The sequence below is a fragment of the Punica granatum genome, chromosome 1 (genome assembly GCF_007655135.1).
Source record: "Punica granatum isolate Tunisia-2019 chromosome 1, ASM765513v2, whole genome shotgun sequence".
Taxonomy (NCBI): Eukaryota; Viridiplantae; Streptophyta; class Magnoliopsida; order Myrtales; family Lythraceae; genus Punica; species Punica granatum.
The window spans coordinates 55,282,402-55,304,224 of record NC_045127.1 but is presented as its reverse complement, the minus strand read 5'-3'; the positions used below and the strand labels follow the sequence as shown (position 1 = coordinate 55,304,224).

Sequence of the window (21,823 nt, the reverse complement as noted above, 5' to 3'; positions counted from 1 at the left end):
ATGGCGATAGAATATGGGCCTCAAAGGGACGCGTTTCAAACAATTTAGCTGGCTTTGTTTTACGTAAATGCCCCCACGACTTTTGCCAATTTACTTTAGGCCCCCTACTTGTTCTTGTTCTAGATTGGCTCTGACTGAGACTGACGTGTAAATCGTCACTTGTAATTACATAAACGAGCACAAACCTTTTATATTTTATCAATTTTAGTATGAATTTTTTAATTTAAAAATATATAAATTATTAATTTAATGTCAATTTTAGCGCGATATCAACTTTTCTGTTAATTTGAATGAAAATTGCTTACATGTATTATCGATATCACGTGGCTCATGATAACAAGTCGAGTGAGACTCATCAAATTTTATTTAATAAATAATTATTCTAGAAATAAAAAATAAAAAGGCAAAAATTGATGGGATCTGCTCAACCTATCGATGCAAAATCCTGGTGAGACTTTTACTATCGATGCCCTTTTAAAAAAATCATTTCTTTTTGAATTATCTAAGAAATAATAATAATAATAATAATAATAATAATAAGTGATGCAATAATAACTATTGAGCTTTAGAGAAATGATACTGGTCCCATTTGTTGAAAAATATACACTTAATCTCATTTGACTAAGTTGATCATATTTTTTTGAAAAAATACTATTAAAAGTCCTAACTCTCAATTTTTCTTTTTTAGCTTTTTTTTTTTACAGAATAAGGTTCATGTTACATAAAGTGCTCATACACGATCTTTATCATTTTTATTTTATTTTTTATTTAAGGAGTAAATCTTTAAAAAATTAATAAAAATAGTTGAAAGCATCGATCAGAGGACAAATAAAGAGAGGGAAGGAGATGGCCTGTCGCCAAGCACTAGGGATGAAAGTAGAAATTCGAAAACCAAGACTCCACCTGTCGCCGAGCACTAGGGACGATTTTATACCTTAATTCGGTTATCGAGTTTTTGAAGAATCCTACAGGGACCCGACCCTATCCAAATTTAAATTTCAAAATAAATTAAGGATTTCTAAATATCTAAATTTGAGTTTATATTTGAAGTTGGTTTTGTTTTGATGAGTATTACACTCATGTTGTTTGAGTTTGTTTCATTTAACCAGCACGTTACCGGAGGCCTTCTCTCCTTTTTTGACTCTTTTTTAAAAAATTAAATTTTTTAGTTCTAAAATCTAAAAATATATAAATATGGCTTATACAAATACTTTATGTAATGTGATTACTTTATATTTGTAAAAAATAAATATATGGTTTTGAAAAGAAAAAAATGATAAGTTATGAACCTAATTGATATTTTTTCCCAAAAATAATAGCTACATCAAATAAATCAAATGAGGGGCTAAGTGCCTTTTTTTAAAATACACTGGGCTATTTTCAAACCTCAACGGAGGTTAGTGCATTTTACCCCAATGTCACATTTGATATGTGGGAATCTTTATAGATTTTTCAGGAAAATTGCTTTAAATTTCCAAAGCCCTTGGGACTGCCACGTTTTGTTGGGCCATCGCAATGCACATTTTCGCTCTCTCATTACCACTAGAATAGTAATGTAGATTACCATAATAGGGTGGGAATGTAGATTCGCACCTTGGTGGAAAATGTGCATTACATGTAATTTAATTTTCAGGAATCCAACAAACGCATAATAATAATAATAATAATAATAATAATAATAATAACAGTAATAGTAATTAAAATAATGATTATATTAAGAGTTTAAATCCCACATAAACAAAAAAAATCTAATGGGTTTATAAGAGATTTGATACCACAACCCACTACTTCAAACTTTTGGGTTGGAGATTGTCTTAATTACTTATATGTCCAGTAAAAATTTTACATGGTATCACAATGAGTACGTTTTCGCTCCCACATATGGGTTCACACTACGTCAAATGTAGTCTTGTTTCGAAACAGTCAAAAAATACGCCTCACATTAGTCAAGCTCTGGAGTGAACATGGTCTAGTTTCAAGGTAGCCAAAAGTACGCATTTAGTCAGGCCGGAGTGTGGAACTCGTGGTTAGTTTAGTTTATCCTTCCTCACCCGAGCTTGGCAAAGAATGCCCCCCTCGTGGTCATTTGTTGAGAGCGGATGCTTAAGGGCATGTGGCACGTGATGGACCGCTCATTGCCACATGAGAATGGTCGTTAAGAGTTTATATTACACATAAAAAAGTTAAGAAATATCTAATTTGTTTATAAAAAATTTGGTATCAAAATTAACTCGAACTTTTGGATTGCATATGGCCCAATTACTCATGGCCCAATAAAAATTTTACTTGAATTTTTGGATCAAAGATGAACCAAATCGCTTATAGATCCAATGTAAATTTTACAAATAATAATGATGATGAACATGATGATGATCATAATAATAAGACAATTGGCATGTAATTGGTGACGGTAGCGGCACTCATTCCCATTGGGTTAATATCTTCATTTATTTTTTTTTCCCTTCTTGAAAGTGGAGATGAAGAAGAGAAGGCTGGCAGTGGCTGATGCTTCAAGTGGGTCGTTCGGTTGCTCTCTCCTTGCAAATTGCAATAACATTTCCTTTTATTTTATTTTCTTTTTTAGCTTTTCCTTTCCCCAACTTGCAGATTCTTTTCTCGTATAATATATATATATATATAGTGTTACAAAACATATTATACAACAGTTAGTATTTACACTACTGTAATTATCTATATTAGGCATGAGTCCCCCGTTCGGCCGCCGATGCAAACAAAAGTCTCAATTAATTTGTTAGATACACTAATATCAAGAATTATTATTATTTATATGGGAAAAGGTTTCCCATTGGCAATCTAAACTTAAAAAAAAAACATATACCTAAATTTGTATATCTAGTTTTCAATATGAAATTTCTACGGATTACATACAAAAGTTGTGTGAAAATGTTTTTTTTTTTTAATAACTGATATGATCATAATGATTGGATTGTTTATTCCGTCGGGTGGACAAAAGTTAATCAACCATAGTGACTAGATCGTTTATTCCGACGGATCGGATAATCTGCTACATTGTTCAAGTCCGATTTCATATACTAAGAAATTGGTTAAAAAATAGGACCAAATCTTGAATTTTTCTCGATGAGCCGACTGAATTACCTACTACCTTTTCCGGATCGGATTTAATAATATACAAAGAAAAATTGAAATTTTAAAAATTAAAAACTACGAGTAGGGAAGATGTTTATTTGTTAATGATGATATGTTTGGAATGCTCATGGGCCTCTGAAGAGAATAAATTCTCAAAAGCAGGAAAATATTTCCCATTGGAAACCTAAATAAAAAATACATATATCCTAATTTGTGTATCAAGTATCTTCGATATGAAATTTCTTCCGATTTATCCATACAAAATTTTGGCGAAAATCACCTTTTTCTTAAATAATTGATCTGATCGTAATGAGAGGATTGTTTATCATAACGAATTGACTGAATAACCTACTACCTCGTTCCAGTTGAATTTAGAATACTTACAAATGTGTTAAAAATGTGAAAAAAAAACAGTCATAAGAGTACTCAAAGTATTCCGACCAAGTTATCTATTGCCTCTTTGGATTGGATTTAAAATAATAATAAAGAAAACATAAATAAAATTGGATTTAAAATACTAACAAAGGGGTTTAAAATGGGATTGGATCCCGATGGGACAACCAAATTATCTAGTACCTTTTTGGATTGGATTTAAAATAATAATATAGAAAAAAAGAAAAAATAATTAAAAAAAAACTGCTGCGAGTAGGAAAAGGCTACTACTCACCAGTATGTCTCAAATTAGGGTCTGCTTTCACTTCTTTATATAATATAATTATCACATAAAGTCAAAGAGTTGACTTTAAGTCTCAATTTCTCCTTTACAAATTACCCTTAACAATATATCTTTAATTAATATAAATCACTAAATTAAGATTTTAATGGTAAATTGATAACACAAGTAATCACTCACAAATCTATTATGGGTATTTAATTTTGGCTCTCCAACATCGTGCAATGGGAGGTCTCAATTCATGTAATAATATCCTGCTACATCAGCATTTTCACAAGTTTGGGAGACTCACAACGATGGACTTTTCATATTCTTGTATTTAGTTTATAGGTCCCTAAATTAATCAATAAAAAAAATTAAGAAAGTGAAAGAAAAACATGAGTTTGTTGTTGTTGTACTAGTAGAGACATCGGTAATTGTGCATATTGTCTCGTATTTGAAACTCTACATTCAACTTTTCTTATTATTATTATTATTATTATTATTATTATTCTTATTTATATTTTATATATGGTAATTTAGAATAATCTAATGAGGGTTTGCGGTTTATCTTAAAGAGGAACTTCCACATAAGCCTTCTCGATAAACCCTCAACTTGTGGTTTATTATCCCTTCACGTCCCCTGTCAATACATTTTTCCAAAACTTTTAATATTTTTTAAGTTCATTATAGTGATAATAATGTAATCAATACGTATTTCTAGAAAAATATCTTTATAGGTTGAGTAAATATTTTTCTTTTACATATTGATGGGGTATCGTTTAATCAATTCAAGCATTTAGACCAATATCCTCATTAATTTATATTTCATGTACTTTCGTCTAATTATTTGGTCGAAATCTACTATTATATTAATAATATAAGAGAGATTCCTCATGCAAAAAGTTCAGCGAAATTAAAAAGAAAAACACAAGGCAAATTGATAATTTGAAAAATAGAGTAACGTGTCAACAAATAAATTGAAAAATATAGAAATAAGAAGATTATATCTTATATTTTCATATTATTTTCTAAGTTATTTCAACATTTTTTTCTTCATATTATATTTTAGGTTACATCGATTTTTTCGAATTATTTTTCAAGTTTTGACCTCAAAAACTTCCTCATAATTTGAATAGTTTTATATTTGACTATATAATATTTCATCATTATTTCAATAGTAAATGTTTTTCTATAAGCAATCAACTATTTGATATATAACTAGCATTTGAATCATCCTTTTTTTATTATATATTTCATGTCATCTACGGTACCATTGAAAATGCAAATTACAAAGGATTTAACTAAAATCGTAAAAATGCAAAATTAGTTATAAATAAACTACAAATCATCACTACCAGAGTAGTTTTCTCAACTAATGAAATGAATTTACTACAAGTCATTAATTAAATATATTTGCAAAATATATTGCACAAAATTTTAATTGAAGTATATAAATATTAAAGCTCGCGCAATGCGTTGGTGAGCGGGCTAGTTTTATTTTCAATTTGACCTATCTCCTCCACTCATCTTATCTCTCTCTTTTTTTTCAATCTACCTGTTCAACCAAGCCTTCTCTTTCTTTTTTCCCTCCTCTTTTCTTCACAATATATTACTTATTATCAGGGATGAACCGAGAGGGACTAAGAACGTAGAGGAGGTAGGATGGGTTCGCCGCGGTGGAGTAACTGGATCGAATTTTTTTTCCTTCATAATCGAAAAGGATGGGTTGAACTATTTATTGATATTTCTACAATGAGTGTTTTACGAAGGATTAAGTTATTACTCACAAGAAATAAATGGGAATTCCAATTTTTATTTAATTAGAAATTCTTGTAAGATTCATTAGAATTCGAACCCAACAAGAGGAATTCTTAACCAAAATAGAGATTTCTCATTTGCCATCTATTTTCATTGTTCGACTCTTTGGCAAATAACTAAACTTTGGGTTGTTCGGGCAAGTAAAAGAAATTGTATGGAATTCATAACTGTTTTAATATTATTCGTTTTTACTCTTTTTATTGTCTGAATATTCAGGAACTAAGACAAGCTGTTCACAAGGGCCAACTTGATCCTCTTCCCCGGGGATATTTCATCGAATCATATGTCATATCATGAAGAAATTCAACCTGTCCTCTCTGAATCAAACAAATTATTAAGGAAAATTTTTTGATAATTTTTTGATCCTCGAATCAACATTTTTTTGTTTTTGTTTTACGCCTTGTAACTCTTCCTCAGCAAGGCTTGGATTGTTTTATAGCCATAGTAATTAATCCCTGAAAAGGAGGTGATTCGGCCGCACCTTCTAGTACGGTTACCTTGTTATGACTTCACTCCAGTCACTAGTCCTGCCTTCGGCATCCCCTCCTTGCGGTTAAGGTAACGACTTTTTTAAAAAAAAAAATTCATTTCTAGAAACCCTTTCATTTATTGGTGTTAAAAGAGGATATGTGGTATAAAAATGGAGAATCAATTTTTTTTCCCTAAAAAAGAAAAAAAAATAGAGGTCCTGTCTAGGGAAGAAATTAAGTTATAGATCTAAACTTAGGGAAAGCCGTGCATTGCCTGAATAACCCAGATCTATCAGCTCATTTGCATCTATAAAGTGCCCGAGAGGCTACAACTTGAGCTGGCAGTAAAAAGTCTCCCCCTTCTTTTTCGGAACTCTCAGTGATACTATTGAAATCCCCCCCATGCTAATCCAAGGTTCTGGTGCAGAAAGTAGTTGGGCTTGGAGCTGTGTCCAGAAGTCTTCTCTAACAGCGTTAGATGATGGGGGCGTGCACGAAGGATATGGACCAAGGATTATCACAGGGCAGATCATGAATGATGAAAGTGAAGATACACTTGGAGATGAGACCGTTGGACGGGTTCTGGTCTTGAGGGGCAGTATCGGAATTTCACAGGAGAAACCCCCCCCCCCCCCCCACTCGGAGCATGAACATGAATAAACAGTGAGGGAAGGAGGCATGACAACTTGACAAGGACGAAGATAAAAGAGAGAGAGAGATCAAATCTGTTAATTGATAAAAATTTTTATTGTGATAATTTTATTTTTTAGTGTGTCAATTCGATCGGACTTGAATAAATTGGAGTCAGTTTAATTTTTAAAGTATGCATTAAAAAAAAAGAATAAGAGAGAGGGGAAAAAAAAATTGTTGAACTTAAAATTGCCTCGTGTGTATAAATAAATTTAATGGGCCGCCTCGTTTGACCTAACCTTCCCCTCCTCTCTAAAACATAACCTTCCCGTTCCCTCCCAACCAGAGATTTTATTATAGGTCGACGAAATGTAAAGATGAATAATCAAACTCTACCCGTAGATGAAGAAAGATAATTGTTTTCGGTGGAAAAAGAAAAGGAAAGATAATTAAATGTATGCTGGTACATGGATTAGCATTGTTATTTTGTTAGGAAAAGAAAGTTCATATTTCTTTCTTCTTCTCTTTTTTTTTTTTTTCCCTTGGAAGGTAATTTCATTCATAACATAGATAACAAAAGAACAGCTGGGTCGATTACATCTCCATCTCTCTCCATAGAAGTCGAGAAGGAAGATTGGAGATGTTATTTGGGCCAACATGATTACATCTGCTTGCCCATTTGACAATATTATGGGCCAAAAAATTAGAGTTTCTAGGGAGATAAGCAATTTTAACCAACAATTAAAAGAAGAGAGATTGTTCAGTAGATGAGCCAACGAATCTGCAAGTTGGGGTTGGAAATGGAAGGAATTCGATTGGATGGCATCGATAGGGTCTTTGGCATCGCTTAATAAGAGGAGGTTGTTTGATCTCCATTTCCCAAGCTAATTCCATTGCTTTGATCAATCTATCCAGCTCCCCTTACGCAGGTGCCGTTGCTGCAGTTTCAATGGTCCAAGTTGACAGTAGTGAACCGAAGGTGCTGGTGCAAACAATGGTTATCCAGGCTCCCCCATCTTGGAGAGCTGTATCTGTGCTGAATGTAATGGGATAGGAGCAGCCTCAGGTTTGAGGTTGAGGAACAAGAAAATGGTGCTTTCTCCATGCATCCTAGTACTTTGATAGCCTCTTTAAAATTTTCTCAATTGCATGCATTGGATTGAGCGTTGCTATTCCAAAGCTACCACAGAAAGTCGAAAGTGATGGTTGCTTGGAGGAAGCGACCATTATCTAACTATATATATATATTGCGTTGCCCCATATAAATTAATGATGAACTCGTGCGTGACCAGCGCGTAACTAAACCATTTTTGAGTAAAAATACATTTTCTATATTCAGATAAGACCTATTATGATTAAGAAATTGAGATAAGACCTAAAACCCTTAGCATCACATTATAGAATTTGTCAACATTGGATAGTGAGCCGAAATTGGTTACTTTTAAAACTAACGTGTTTTTTTTTTCCTTCCGAAAACTTACATAATTTAATTCCATATGTACGTGTATATAAATATGATTATTGAATTTCTTAACTTCAAACTTTTGTTTGTACACCAAATAATGGTAAGTATTGAAGAGCTAGCATGCATGCACAAGCACCACTAAGTTTTCTTTTTCGTGGTCGACACCAATCAATCCCCGTAATATTCTTCTCTTTCTTTCTCTACCTGCAAAAGTTGTCTACCCACCCCCAAATATCGTAAACCTCTAAATCGTTTGTTCCCTTGACTTGTTTAATTAATTTAGAGAACAAAGGATCAAAAGGGGGCTAACCTCAAGGGAAGTTTGGTTACGTAGCTTGTGCCTTGTACTAATAATTTCCATCAAGTTTCAAAATCCCCTCAGGTCAAGCTGCGAGGATAGTCTTATATAAAACTAGTCTGCGCGGGCCTTATTTTTATATATATTAGTAAATATTTCGTGAATATATTTTAGAAATATAGTTAATAGATTTTCAATTGATACTTGATAAATTATATTAACGAACTTACCACTGATGATGGAGAACAAGTAATATGTGAGAAAATTAAGAGTACGTTTAAATTAGTACGACGGATGATATGATAGACCTTACTTCTTTTCTATTGTATTGGAAGAGATTCGTAAGCTCAAAAACCATATTGCGACTCTCTCTAGGACTCGAGCACCATTATCGCCAACTTCCTCGAAAAGTGGAGTGATAGTGTTGTTCCGACAATTTGAACCTCTCGCTTCTATATCCGCATATATGGCGTTTTTCATGGGTTTCTTCAATTAGGACCGTCCCCCAGTACCTATCACTTGCATCGGTTTAGAGGATCTTTTTCTCCATAAAAAAAATTTTGGAGTGGAGATAGGGACTACAACAAATAATTAATTATAAAAATATATAATAGTAGTACAATCGCACTTACCGGATAATGTAATAATATTATATATTATAGAAAAGGTATTTAGAAATTTTTAAATAGTTGTATTGCATATCCAAATTCATGAATAGTTATGAGATAAAAGTCTACATGTATCACATTTATTTCAAATATTATATATATTGGTTATTGGAATCTTTGCACATCTTTTTATGTAAACTTGCCAATGACAAAAATACGTATAGATGTTCCATAATGTGATGAGGATTTTTAAAGACATAAAGGGCCCGTTTGGTTTCATAATCAAATTTTAGAACTATAATTTTGATTTTAACTTTACCCACTACACAATAAAAACACACGTTTCCCAAGTCAAATTTATAATACAATCTCATTTGTCATTTTCCACAATCAAAATCAAAATCAAAATCAAAGTTACTTTAACTTTGAAACCAAACGTACTCAAATTTTGTATATGTACTTATCAGTTGCTTCAAAGTATTTTATATTTTTCAAGAATTCCACAATTTATAATTGTATAGCTAGACTATGAATAAGAGTCACAAAAGAACCGTATGTATATATATATATATAATTTATATATTTATAGTTTATTAAATTTTACTTATTATGCTCATCCATTTCTTTTAATTAAAGACATTGTCACAGAAAAAATTGTGTTTCTGTCACCAAAAAAATTATTACTTGAATGATGACATGCTTTCTTGTTGCAGGAAGTTGAACTAATATATATATATATACACACATATATATAGGGAGATGGGTTGTGAAAATTTTAATTAGATTGTTTGAATTTTAATAAATTTGATAAAGTTTTATAGGGCATTCAATAAGGAGAATAGAAGAGACAATCAATGAAGGAGCAAGAATTCATCTAAGATGCTTATGTGGCATGCTCTCATTAAACGAATGGAAGTCTCTCGTCGCACGATACCTAAGAGTACGTTTGGTTCGCAGGATTAGAATAGACAAAGATTAAAATAGACAGGGAATAGAATAGAAATTCTGATGAAATTTTTTTGTTTGGTTGGAAGGAATAGCAAAACTGAGAATTATAATTTTGATGTTTGATTGGGTTGAATAAGGAATAAAAAGAACAGGAATAGGATAAAAGGACAGAAATGCCCTTCATATAAATATAATAGGTTTTATAAGATAAATAGCTAATTTTAATGACAATTTTTATAATTAATAAAAAATAAGCATTTTAAAAAATGTAAAGAAAAGTAAATAATTTCTAAAAATTAAAAAATTTAATTAAATTACTAAAAGTTGTGTTTATTAATAAAATTAATTATTTTAATAATGTAATAAGCATAATTATCTATTTTTATAATTTAAAAAATATAAACATTTTAAATAATTGAAAGTGAAATAATATTTACAACTTAATATTTTTAATTAATAAAAAATAGCGGGAGTATTAAATAATTTGTGAAAATTAATTATTTTAATTAACTTCGCCGTCCTCCAACTTCACCGCCCTCCAACTCGTTGTCCTATTTGGTGCATCCCAACAGCACCATTCGTGGCCTCTAGCACCATTTGTCGCCCCAACTTCGGTTCATAAATGAATTTTAATTATTTTTTTAATTTAAAATTAAATTTGCGAGGAAATCCGAAACTAGGAGGAAAATTTCCTCACAAAATTGCGAGGGATAATGGCCGACGCAAATCTAGTGAACATAAAGGTACATTCTCGAGTAAATATGATGAGAAACAGATACAGTACAATGTTCATCCTAATATAGCTACATATCAACCTCCTATCCAAACACGATATAGCTACAATTTCATTTTTACTCTAACATCAATTTCCCATTCTTAGACCTCAGAAGTGCTGGTGGTGCTCTTCTCATCCTGGTCAAGCATCCTCACAATCTGGGCAACCCCATTAGCAACCTCCTTTTTGACGTGACCATCAGGGACATCAAACATCCTCCTCCTCCTGATGGCAAGATATTTATCTAGAGGCTGCGGGTCCACCACATCAAGCATCGCTTCCAACTCATTTGTCATTGACTTCTTTGCAGCTCACACCATTAGATCAACACCCTGGGAGCTTAAGTCCATGTTAAAGGATATAACAACCAACATGCATTTGTCTCCTAGGCTCTTAGCTCTGTAAATGATGTACGAAAGAACAAGAGTGTGGATTCTAAGTGCTAAACATCTGTCTAAGGGAGATCATAAGTCATATTTCCTATTAGAGTGAAGTGTTACAGTTGTCCTTGTCAACACTTCAAATGAGCAAGAACTTATGACTGGCACTGACTAATTCCCTATCTCGATCATTCCCATTGCATATACAAATATAAATCTAGAATAACAGCAACAAGCGTCTTCTCCGGCCAGGTTGTAACTAATTGAACAAAATGAATCAAAACACACATTATATTACCTCAATGGCATCGACAGTGAGCAGTACAACGATGATCCTCTCAGCAAACCTTTGACGCTCCTCTGCATCGTGAGCTATCCGGCTGCGGTAAGTGAAATTATTGAACACTGCCCTGACTTCCTTTAACTTGGTTTTGGCTACTGCCAACTCTCTGAGGGCACAGAGAGCCTGCGATCTACGAAGCAAATAGGCTTTGAAGCTCATCTGAATCATAGATGCAGCATCTTCGGGTGCACAGAAGCCGCCCGAAGTAATGCTCAGAACTTGCAAATCCGTGACATAATTAGTCAACCTTAGGTGAGCCTCTCATCACAATCCTAGCTAATGGAAGTATTAACTGTCGATGCTCAGTATTTGGGGTTGTTCAAAACCGAAATTTTTTTCCCCAAATCTCCCCATCAGAACAATCAAAATCGAAGCTATGCCTTCAAGACAACCTAAAACGGTAAAATCGAATCAAAACCTACCGGAAATTCGAAAACCCTATAACATGTAATCGACTTCCCTGATCATGAAATCGAAAACCCTAACTGATAATCGACTACTCTATAATCAAAACTGAAAGCTTGGACTTCACAAGCAGCGGGAGAAGCCCAATTATAATGGATTCGAGGGGTAGAAACCGCGGACATTACCTTGGCAGAGGGCGAGAGATCAGCTGCTTCAAGCGAGGAAGTGGGTGATGAGCGACCGGGCAACCTAGAGTGGAGTCGCCTGGGTGGAATGGCGCCGTCGAGGCGTTGAGGCGTCGAGCTTCGAAGGAGTTGTGCTGTCGGAGTGGAGGGAGCTTCGTTCGACAGAGTGTGTTCTGCACTTGTTCGGCAATGTTCTTCGACAGAGCTGATGGATTAGAACGATGGCACGTTTTGAAATTAAGTTAAAATGATGAGGGTATTTTAGTCTTTTCATGATCTATTTCGGATGCCCTTGCCCAAGTCGGATCTTCACGTGAGGCTGTCTCAATCCGGATGAAAGCTGGATTTTGGGCCCATCCTGAATAGGTTCTTCCCAAATCATGCGAACCAAACGTCGGATTATCTATTCCGTGTGGAATAGTTAATCCATTCCTGATCAAATCCGTTGAACCAAATATGCCCTAAGGGTTTGAATTAAATACCTATAGTAGATTCTAAGGTTGAGTATGAATGATCTACATACGTCTGACTCACTCGAGGTACACTCAATCGAATTGAGCACCACTTGATTACAAATGAAAAGGAACAGAAAATAAGAACGGGATATATGTATGGATGGACGGACGGAGGTAGGCACATTCTTTTATTTATTTATTTATTTATTTATGTTCTCGTAATTAGTAGCAGAGATGGAGTGAAAAAGTAAGGCACAACATGACATAACATCTACCTAGTTGGACATCGATCCCAATGTGCGCGTCCAGACGAAGAAGAGAGTGCCGTTTAATCCATATCATTTTGTTCCCCACAAACACAATTAATTAAAATCTAAACTTCTTTTTTTATATAATTTACGAATTTTATTTTGGGTGAGATATTATTTTAATACTTTTGGTTGTTTGTTTGAAACTAATTCGGCTTTTCTCTATATTTTGATGTGACAGAGATCAAATTCTTATTATATTTTTCTTGTTAATTTGGTGATGGTGATGGAGATGGAGATTGAGATTCATATCCACCAAAGGCATGAACGAACCAACACTATCATTCATTCATTCCTAAATTGCTCCGTCTCATTTTAAGTTATACAACACGAACAGAATGACGATCGATCGATCTTCATATATATATATATATATATATATATTCATCCATCAGCTATGTTCGTACACAATACCAACAGCTCTGCTCTGCACTGCTTGGCTTTGGTGATCTTATCAAGTCAAGATTCAGCTAATTACGTCAGAATCGATCTGCAATGCCCCGCCCCGCCCCATCCTAAGCTTTCCTCCTCCTTCCACCATCAACTTTATCCTATATTAATCAATTAATTAATTTTTTTTAATGATAATTGGAGAATCAAGATATTCAACTTCGCCTCAGCTGCAATGCAGGTGAGATTAATGCAGCATATATATGTGTGTGAGCATGTGTGCGCCCGCGCATACAAGCCAAGCGGAGTGTGGAGTGAGGGAAGGATTACCGCCCCGCCAGCTTTCATGCATGCGACCCAACGTAATAATATGTCAAACTTCACCCGTTGATCACTAGGAGCTAGCCCTGCTAACTAATTAGTAATATATATTGGTTAATGAGGTGCAATGCGTGGCATAACGTACAATTTCAATATTAGCTTAGTCGGACCAAGAAACATACGGCTGATTGCATTGCTCCAAGCCCAAGCTCACTCAGACCCAAAACATGATGACGGTGAGAGAGGGCGTCGCCCAACCCGTATGCTCGTACTTACCTGGTCTTCAATATCGTGCTATCAATTGTCTGCACCTAGCTAGCTGCCTCTGCAGCCTGCCGGGTCTCACGATCGATCTGCCACGCACTATTGGCTGGCTGGTTTGTTATATATCCTGTGGCAGAGAAGCTAATCTATGTATACCATAATAAATAACAGTAAACTTGACTAGTTTGATATTTGTCCCCCTCTTGCACGAGTACGGAAGAGGATGCCTGGCTCATGGTCAATTGTTAAGGGCAGGTGTTTAAGGGCACGTGGCACGTGTTGAACCACACGTTATCACGTGAGCGCGAGTGTTGATATACGTTATCCCACATGAAAAAATTAAGAAAGAAACCACAAGTTTATATGAAGATTGGGTTCAGTAACCTATTAGTTTAAGCTTTTAGGTTGCAGATGAGCTCAAGTCTGTATAGGCCCAAGAGGAAATTTTACAACATAGATAAGATCCTCCTCGTCAGCTACTCTCTCTACTCTAGGTGGCTCTTTCACCCTGCTTGACTTAACAATTGGCTCGATATGCCACACGTTTTACTAGCTTTTATCAATTCGAATTCCACATCTAAAAATCTTGATATTGATATCATTTTCAAGCATCATAATTGATCAAAAATAAAAATACATATATATCCGTAAAACCAACATGATCACGAAAATGTAGCTCTAAAAAAATAGTAACTTTAAGTATTAATAACAAATAAAAAAAAACTTTTTCACATTTTAATAATTATAGCACGAACTTTTTTCTTAACCTAAACATGCATAAATTTTCGACTTGATAACAATTCTAGCATGACGTCAAATTTTCCGTTAATTTGGATGGAATCATTGCCACGGAGGGCGCTGACGACCTCAATAGGAAGGAGGGCCCCGGCGATCCCAATCGGGGGATGGTGGCTGGAATGAGGCCCCCACTTCCCGGAATTGGGAGAACCTCAAATTGGGGATTCTCTCGATTCTAGCTAGTGGAGACACGATTCCGTTCATCACCCCCCGATTGAGGTCATCGATACTCCTCCCCTCGATTGGAGTCACTGGGGCCCTCTGTGAACTTGATTTCGTCCAAATTAACGAAAAATTTGACGTTATGCTTAATTGTTATCAACTTAAAAATTTGTGTGTTTTTATATTAACTAAAATTGTTAAAATGTGAAAAGTTTATGTTTTTTTAAAAATTATTAACTCTAACTTTAATGAATAAAAAGAAATAAAAAAAAAAGATATAGATTACTCATCTTGATACTTGACATGTGTATGCCTGAACCACAAAACATCGAAGGGGGATGATTGCATAATTTGATGCTTTGCTTGCTAGCAAAGTCTAATGTAATTTCACTTAACTGAAATTAACTTTTCCCTCAATTAAATAATAATCATTATTTTTTTATTTTTTCTTTAAATTCTATTCCATACGTTTTCTTATATATTATTTAAATTAATTTTTAATATTAAATTCTTTCAATTATTCAACATTTTTTCTTTAATTTCAACATTTTTTTCTCAATTCAATAATGTAATAATTACTTTTTTATCTTCTTCTTTAAATTTTTTCACATACTTTTTTCAATTATTTGTTCTTTTTCTTTATCTTTTTAAATCAAATTTAATTTCGTTGGCAAAGGCAATGTGAGTTGCTCATTACATTTTCTTTCTAAATTAAAAAAAAAAATTCATACAACTTAAAAAAATCTGATGTTGGGCTTGGGCCAACAGAATAAACTCAAACAAAAAGAAGTAGTAGTAATTCATGGGCCAAGAATAAACGCAAGAGACTGAAATCATCATACGGTACGTACGTATATATTCGAGATGGATGAGATTATATGTATATATGAACGGAAATGGGCCCCAGACGTTTGCCTCTCCCACCAAATGCGATGCGAATGCGATCGGGCTGGATAAGAGAAAATCTCCCCATCTTCGTTACATTGCCCAATATTACATTACATAGTAAGAAAGAGGAGAATAATAAAACGGGGGGAAAAAAAAGAGAGAGAGAGAGAGAGAAAAAAAAAAGAGAGGCCATCAAATCATCATCTTGTTCAGTCCACCAACAATATCCTTTCCCACCCATCCACCATTTCCATGGCCACCGTATTCTCTCCCTCAGCCCTCCTCTCCTCCTCCTCCTCCTCCTCCTCCTCCTCCTCCGCCGCCAGCAGGCCACCACAAGCCCATCTCCCACCCAAACCACAACAATTGACCCTTCCCCCAATCCACAAACCTCTCGCCAGAGCCTTAACTGCCACCCTAGCTGCAGCCACTCTAGCAGCAGCCACAGCCACGGCGGCACCTCCTTCGCTAGCTGAGACCACCTACCAACTCTACTATGGCACTGCTGCCAGTGCCGCCAACTACGGCGGCTACGGTGGGAACTCCAGCAAGAAGGACTCGGCCGAGTACGTTTATGACGTGCCGGATGGGTGGAAAGAGAGATTAGTCTCAAAGGTGGAAAAAGGCACTAATGGAACTGACAGCGAGTTCTATAACCCGAAGAAGAAGTCGGAGAAGGAATACCTCACTTTCCTTGCTGGGTTTCGGCAACTGGCTCCTAAGGATGTCGTGTTGAATAACTTGGCGCTCTCTGATGTTGATCTGCAGGATTTGATAGCCAGTGCAGACGCTATCAACTCGCAGGAGAAGACGGACGAGAGGGGGCAGGTTTATTATGTGTACGAGATCGATGGAGCTGCCGCTCACAGTCTGATCTCGGTTACCTGTGCCAAGAACAAGCTTTACGCTCACTTTGTGAATGCACCGACACCGGAGTGGAGTCGGGACAAGGACATGTTGAGGCACATTCATGAGTCCTTTAAGACTGTTGGGTCGTTTTAGTCGGTCAATCTATTGGAATTTGGATTGGGTTGCAAGTATATATTATTGGGATGATGGAGATGAGATGAGGGAGGAGAAGAGTGACTGTTGTATGTACACATGGGGATGGGAATGGGAGTTTAAAACAGAACTAATCAATTAGCAGTCTGTTTTCGGAATCTGGCCGAGGTTTTGTCGAGTCTGGTAATCAACCGTGGTCTGGTCTATCTTCTTTATAATCCGAAATGTAACTGCATGCGGGGCTATCATACTTTGTGTTGTGCCCTGCTCTGCTCTGCTCTCTCGGAGACAAAAGGATTGAAGGTAGCAACTAGCAATAAGCAATGGCAGAAAGAGGCCTTTCCGTTTCCAATTATTAATTTTAGTTTTCTTCACAACTTTCTTCTACTAAAAAAAAAAAAAAAGATTAATGATTAATGACGCTGAATGCTGAGAAAGGGGAAATGATTAATGACGCTCCTCCTCCTATATCAATCAAGTCAACTAGCGATTCAGTAATAATACACTGATTCTGCTTTTCCTTTCCTTTCCTCTCCTCGTGGCCTGATCTTAACCAGGCCTGATTTGCCTATTTATTTGGAATTCTTAATTTTATTAGCAGCTTATAGTTTAATTTGATCACGTGCCCTGCCATTTGCTGCTCCCAGCTTCTGCGTATATATATATGTGCGCGCGCGCGCGTCTGTATATATATAGTTGAATATTACTATCGAGAGACTGATTGATGGACTAGATGTGAATCAATGTATTTTAACTTTAGCCGAACAAACAAGCTTGGCTTAGCTGGTGGCACGCGCTGGGAAGATGGAGAAGCGCACGCTAACAGAATATAATGGATGAAAGAATGAACGAATCAGGGTCAGCAACACGCATATGCTGATACAGCATATGAGCCCGAGCCCAAGCCCAATAATGAAACTACCGGCTGATCCAATAAGGCAGCTCCTCAGCAAATTAATCCCCAATACGGAAGAAGTACACAGAAGCAGCCTAAGATCTCCCTTCGTACGTACGTATGTATGTATTAGTATTAGTATTAGTATTAGTATCAGTATTACTCTCCCCTCGAGCGGGTGACAAGTATAAGAAGAAGAAGAAGAAGAAGAAGAAGAAGAAGAAGAAGAAGCATTCGAGTGTGTCGTTTGACTGGATGGACCAGAGGAGGACATCGCCTTTGTTGATAATTTTCAGTGGCAGTGGCATTGTGGTAAAATTTTAGGGTTTTTATAGGGGTTAGGATTTTATATAAGCTGATCACAACACAAATGATAATCAAGAAAGGTGGTAGAGTAAATGGAAAGAGCGACTGTCTCCTCTCCTCTCCTCTCCTCTCCTCAATTTAATGGTCGTTCCTTTTCCCTTTTTCTTTTTTTTTCTTTGTCCCAATTATAAGTAAGGTCACTGAGTTTAGTACAATGAAATAGTAATCTTAATAGCCAATAAAGAGGCACGTATAATCTCACAATAAGTATCGAATCGGGATACACTTAGTTACCGGATGAGAACGTACGTCACTATACTGTATCCTCTTTGATACAATGATTGTTTGTTTAATTTAATGTAGATGTTTTTTTTTTTTTGGTTTACCGGAAGTGTTTGGGCTTTGTCCGACAAATTCCGCAGGTCTCGAGAACCCTCTGTGACACTTGAGACAAGTAAATTGGGCCAATTGACCTGGCAGGTGGCCTCAAGAGATATTCAGCCTATAATGGGAGACTGCTTATCATCTTCCTTACCACTGGATCAAACTCCTTAAGCTTTATAAGTGGCATTCGACGTATATAAAGTCCCGATTCTCGAATTTATTAAAGTTACCACACCCACACCCACACCCACAAACCCAGGTGCGCACACACAAACACAGCCCAAAGGCCGTTGGATGGATGGATGAGATTTGAGACCATTTCTTTTGAGCCCATTTAATTTCGCATCCTAGTAGTGTAGTGCAGAGATTCAGGTACATTAATTAACTAGACGGGGAATCTCGCGTTGCCCAAAAATAAAATCTTTACACTGCATATAATTTTTATGATTATGAAGAGAAATCTTGAAAGAATGAAGCGGTTAGTTGAAAAATATAAAATTAATGAGTTATATGTAAATAACCGATTGATATCTATTAAAAAAAAGAAATAGAATTTAAAACGCAAACTAATTCCGTATTATTTCTTTGAATTTCAATTTGCATATTCTAATAATCTAAGAGTTTCATAAAAGTTCAACTTACTATAAAAAGAATTCTATAATTATTATTCTTATAATATATATACATTTTGAGATACAAGTATATATTCTAAATACTCGTTGACATACATATAGAAGGTATTAGAGGAATACACGAAATATCTTTCCTCAATATTAGAGGAATACATACTGTTTAAGATAATTATAGGAGATCAAAACGATCAGAAAGTTTACATTTCTCATAGATGAATTACCATATAATTTCCATGTAAAACCAACTGGTGGTAAAATAAAATATATACTTCCAAGATAATAAGATTGTCTAAAAAATAGCACCTAGTGTTATATATATAAAAGATTAATAAGGATACAAACTACATTAAATACTAAAAATAATATTACAAATTACTCATGTAAGATTAGATTAACACAAAATTTACATCACTTTTGAATTGGAACTTCAGAGGAAAAGAATTATCAACAACTAAATAGTCTAAAAATACAAATTTTATAATGGAGAGCGATGGAAGAGACTTATAGTTGTGTGACAAATAACTTCGTTCCAAGAATTCCATGGAAAAGTCATTGTGTTTAATTAATAAAAATTTTACAATTACGACTAAAAAAATCCATAATATTGTACATATGAACTAGGCAAAATATAGTTAACGTTGAGATAAATTTTCTTAAAAATCAAAGAAATTTGAACAGATAAAAATCAATGTATATTGTGATGACACAACCTTCTTCTTAAGATTAGTTAATGCTAATCACCACCAATCTTCCCCAAGTATAGGATCTGATTCTACTTTGTTCATCAAATAATATATAACTTATCACACGGATTTCAATCAAATAAAATATATATTATCTTAAAAAATTGAACCTACTTAATTACTCTTTAACACAAATACGTTGATACTCATAAAATAAAATGATTAAGTTTGTGTATAATAATTAACTAATAAAGTTTGGAAGGTAGAGAGGAACCTTTGCATAGAGTTTGGAGGAGAGGAAAGTATATTTCCATAGAATAGGGATTTTATGCTATTCAAATACACAGTTCCGAATAATATAGTTTTATACCTTATAATATAATTCGAAAAATACACTTAGACTTATTGACCATATAGCATTGCAATATATTTCTTATATAGAATATGCAATAAATATATTCACCTTAAATTCCTACCCAAAAAAATTCGCCTTAAATTATCTTTATTTCCATAAAGAATTTCAGTTATTAATACTGGACTTGATATGCATTCGCGCGACGCCCTGTATATTATATAAACATTCTATATGATATCAAATAGGAACCATATAAAGAGAAAATATAGATTTATAACTTTAAAAAGATTGCCTCTAAATTTTCATATTTGTCGGCGGGGCTTAGCCATACATATAGAATAGAATTGTTTCGTTAAAAAAGTTGCAGTAAAAAAAATTAAAATTAAAAGGAAAGGAAAGGAATGGGGATAGAGGGGAAAGAGGAATGTATTTCAAATTTGGGTACTTTTTACAATTTCACCATATATTCTTAATTTTATAATTTTTATTATCCTCCAATACAAAAATTGATAATGAGGACCATATAGTGAGGGTGATGCTACCACGGTTGCTAGCAAAAATAATCACCGCGGTTATTTTATTCTTGACCGTCAGATTTTTTTACTTTAAAATTCATCACTCGTAGTTTGACTATCAATGTTTTCGACCACACATCTTCTCGTCGACGCTCGGTCTCGCTGGTGAGCGAGCTAGATCCACTTCGATATTAATTTCAACCGAATTGCATCAGTAAATTATGTAATCACCTTATGTTGGGAGCTCCTTTTATGTCGTTCCTCTTCGTTTCTCCTTAGGCGTGAATGTGGGAACAAATTGAGGGATTCGTGCTCCCATCTGTCCCATCTATCTCTGTCTTTGTGCTAGAGAGAAGCTGGGCAGAATTGATCAAATTAGGGTTGATATTGGATGAATTTGGGTTCGTATTTATTTAAGAAACTTTTGTGAGTAAAAACAAGCGATTGCTTCGATGTTACTGCTAATGAAATTACTTCGCCAATCAATTAGACGGCGACTGATTGCTGAGAACGGTGGACGGCAATCAGGGCGGGAGCCACCTCGACTTTCAGCAAGAAATTTACCGAATTGTGAGGCAGAGGGAAGGGGGAGGAAGAGGAGGAGTCCGGCTCGAGCTGGAGGTAGAGCTGGGAAGGGCTGGTGGTCTCAAGGTGGTGATGATTGTTGACGAGATTGAATTTTTCACGGGCGGATTTAGGGATTCTTCGATATTGTTTGCTTGCTCTAATTTTTTCTTGTTCGTTTGGAGAAGAGGAACCGAAGACGATATTGTACAATGTTTTTTTTTGAAGTAATTAAATTATTTTTTATTTGGTTGAAATGGTGCAATTTGGTATGGTTTAATATCGAAGCGAATTCGACTCGTTCACGGGCGAGATCGAGCGTCGACGAAAAGATGTGTGGCCAAAATTATTAGTCAAACTATGAATGTGAATCTTAAACTAGAAAAAACATACAAGGTCAAGATTTTCCATAAGAGAATTTGAAGGCTAGTAATAAAATAAATATCATGATTATTTTTGCTTGGCAACCGCCTTAGAATCTCCAATTTAGTAAAATCGCACAAAAGTAATTGAAAACCATATTCTCCCTTTTATATATATATATATATATATATTAAGTATAGTATAGAAGTATAGATATTTTTTTTTATATAATAGATATTTTTTCTGTTATAAGGGAGACTCGTTAGTTTAATAAAATGAAACATAAATCTTAATTATTAATAAATGAGCACATGTAGTTTCATTAAGTGTTGAACTTGGAACCAAACGATATTATGCGCTGCTGCACTACATCATGTTTTGATATAGAGTATAAATATTAAATTTAACCAATAAATATGAGGTACATAATGGCAAAATACATTACGAATC

The 21,823-nt window shown here is 34.7% G+C and overlaps 1 protein-coding gene and 1 pseudogene across 1 annotated transcript; one reads left to right on the top strand and one right to left on the bottom strand.

Moving 5' to 3' along the window:
• Nucleotides 1-10,727: 10,727 nt before the first annotated feature.
• LOC116193258 lies at nt 10,728-12,330 on the bottom strand (annotated as a pseudogene).
• Nucleotides 12,331-15,791: 3,461 nt separating this feature from the next.
• LOC116195764 (thylakoid lumenal 19 kDa protein, chloroplastic) lies at nt 15,792-17,028 on the top strand. Its single transcript, XM_031525133.1, has one exon. It carries the CDS (start codon nt 15,927-15,929, stop codon nt 16,674-16,676), a length of 750 nt encoding a protein of 249 aa, XP_031380993.1. The 5' UTR covers nt 15,792-15,926; the 3' UTR covers nt 16,677-17,028.
• The last annotated feature ends 4,795 nt before the right edge of the window (nt 17,029-21,823 follow it).

Excerpts from the sequence above, each read along its gene's own strand:
- LOC116195764 (XM_031525133.1), top strand. The coding sequence starts at position 15,927 with ATGGCCACCGTATTCTCTCCCTCAGCCCTCCTCTCCTCCTCCTCCTCC.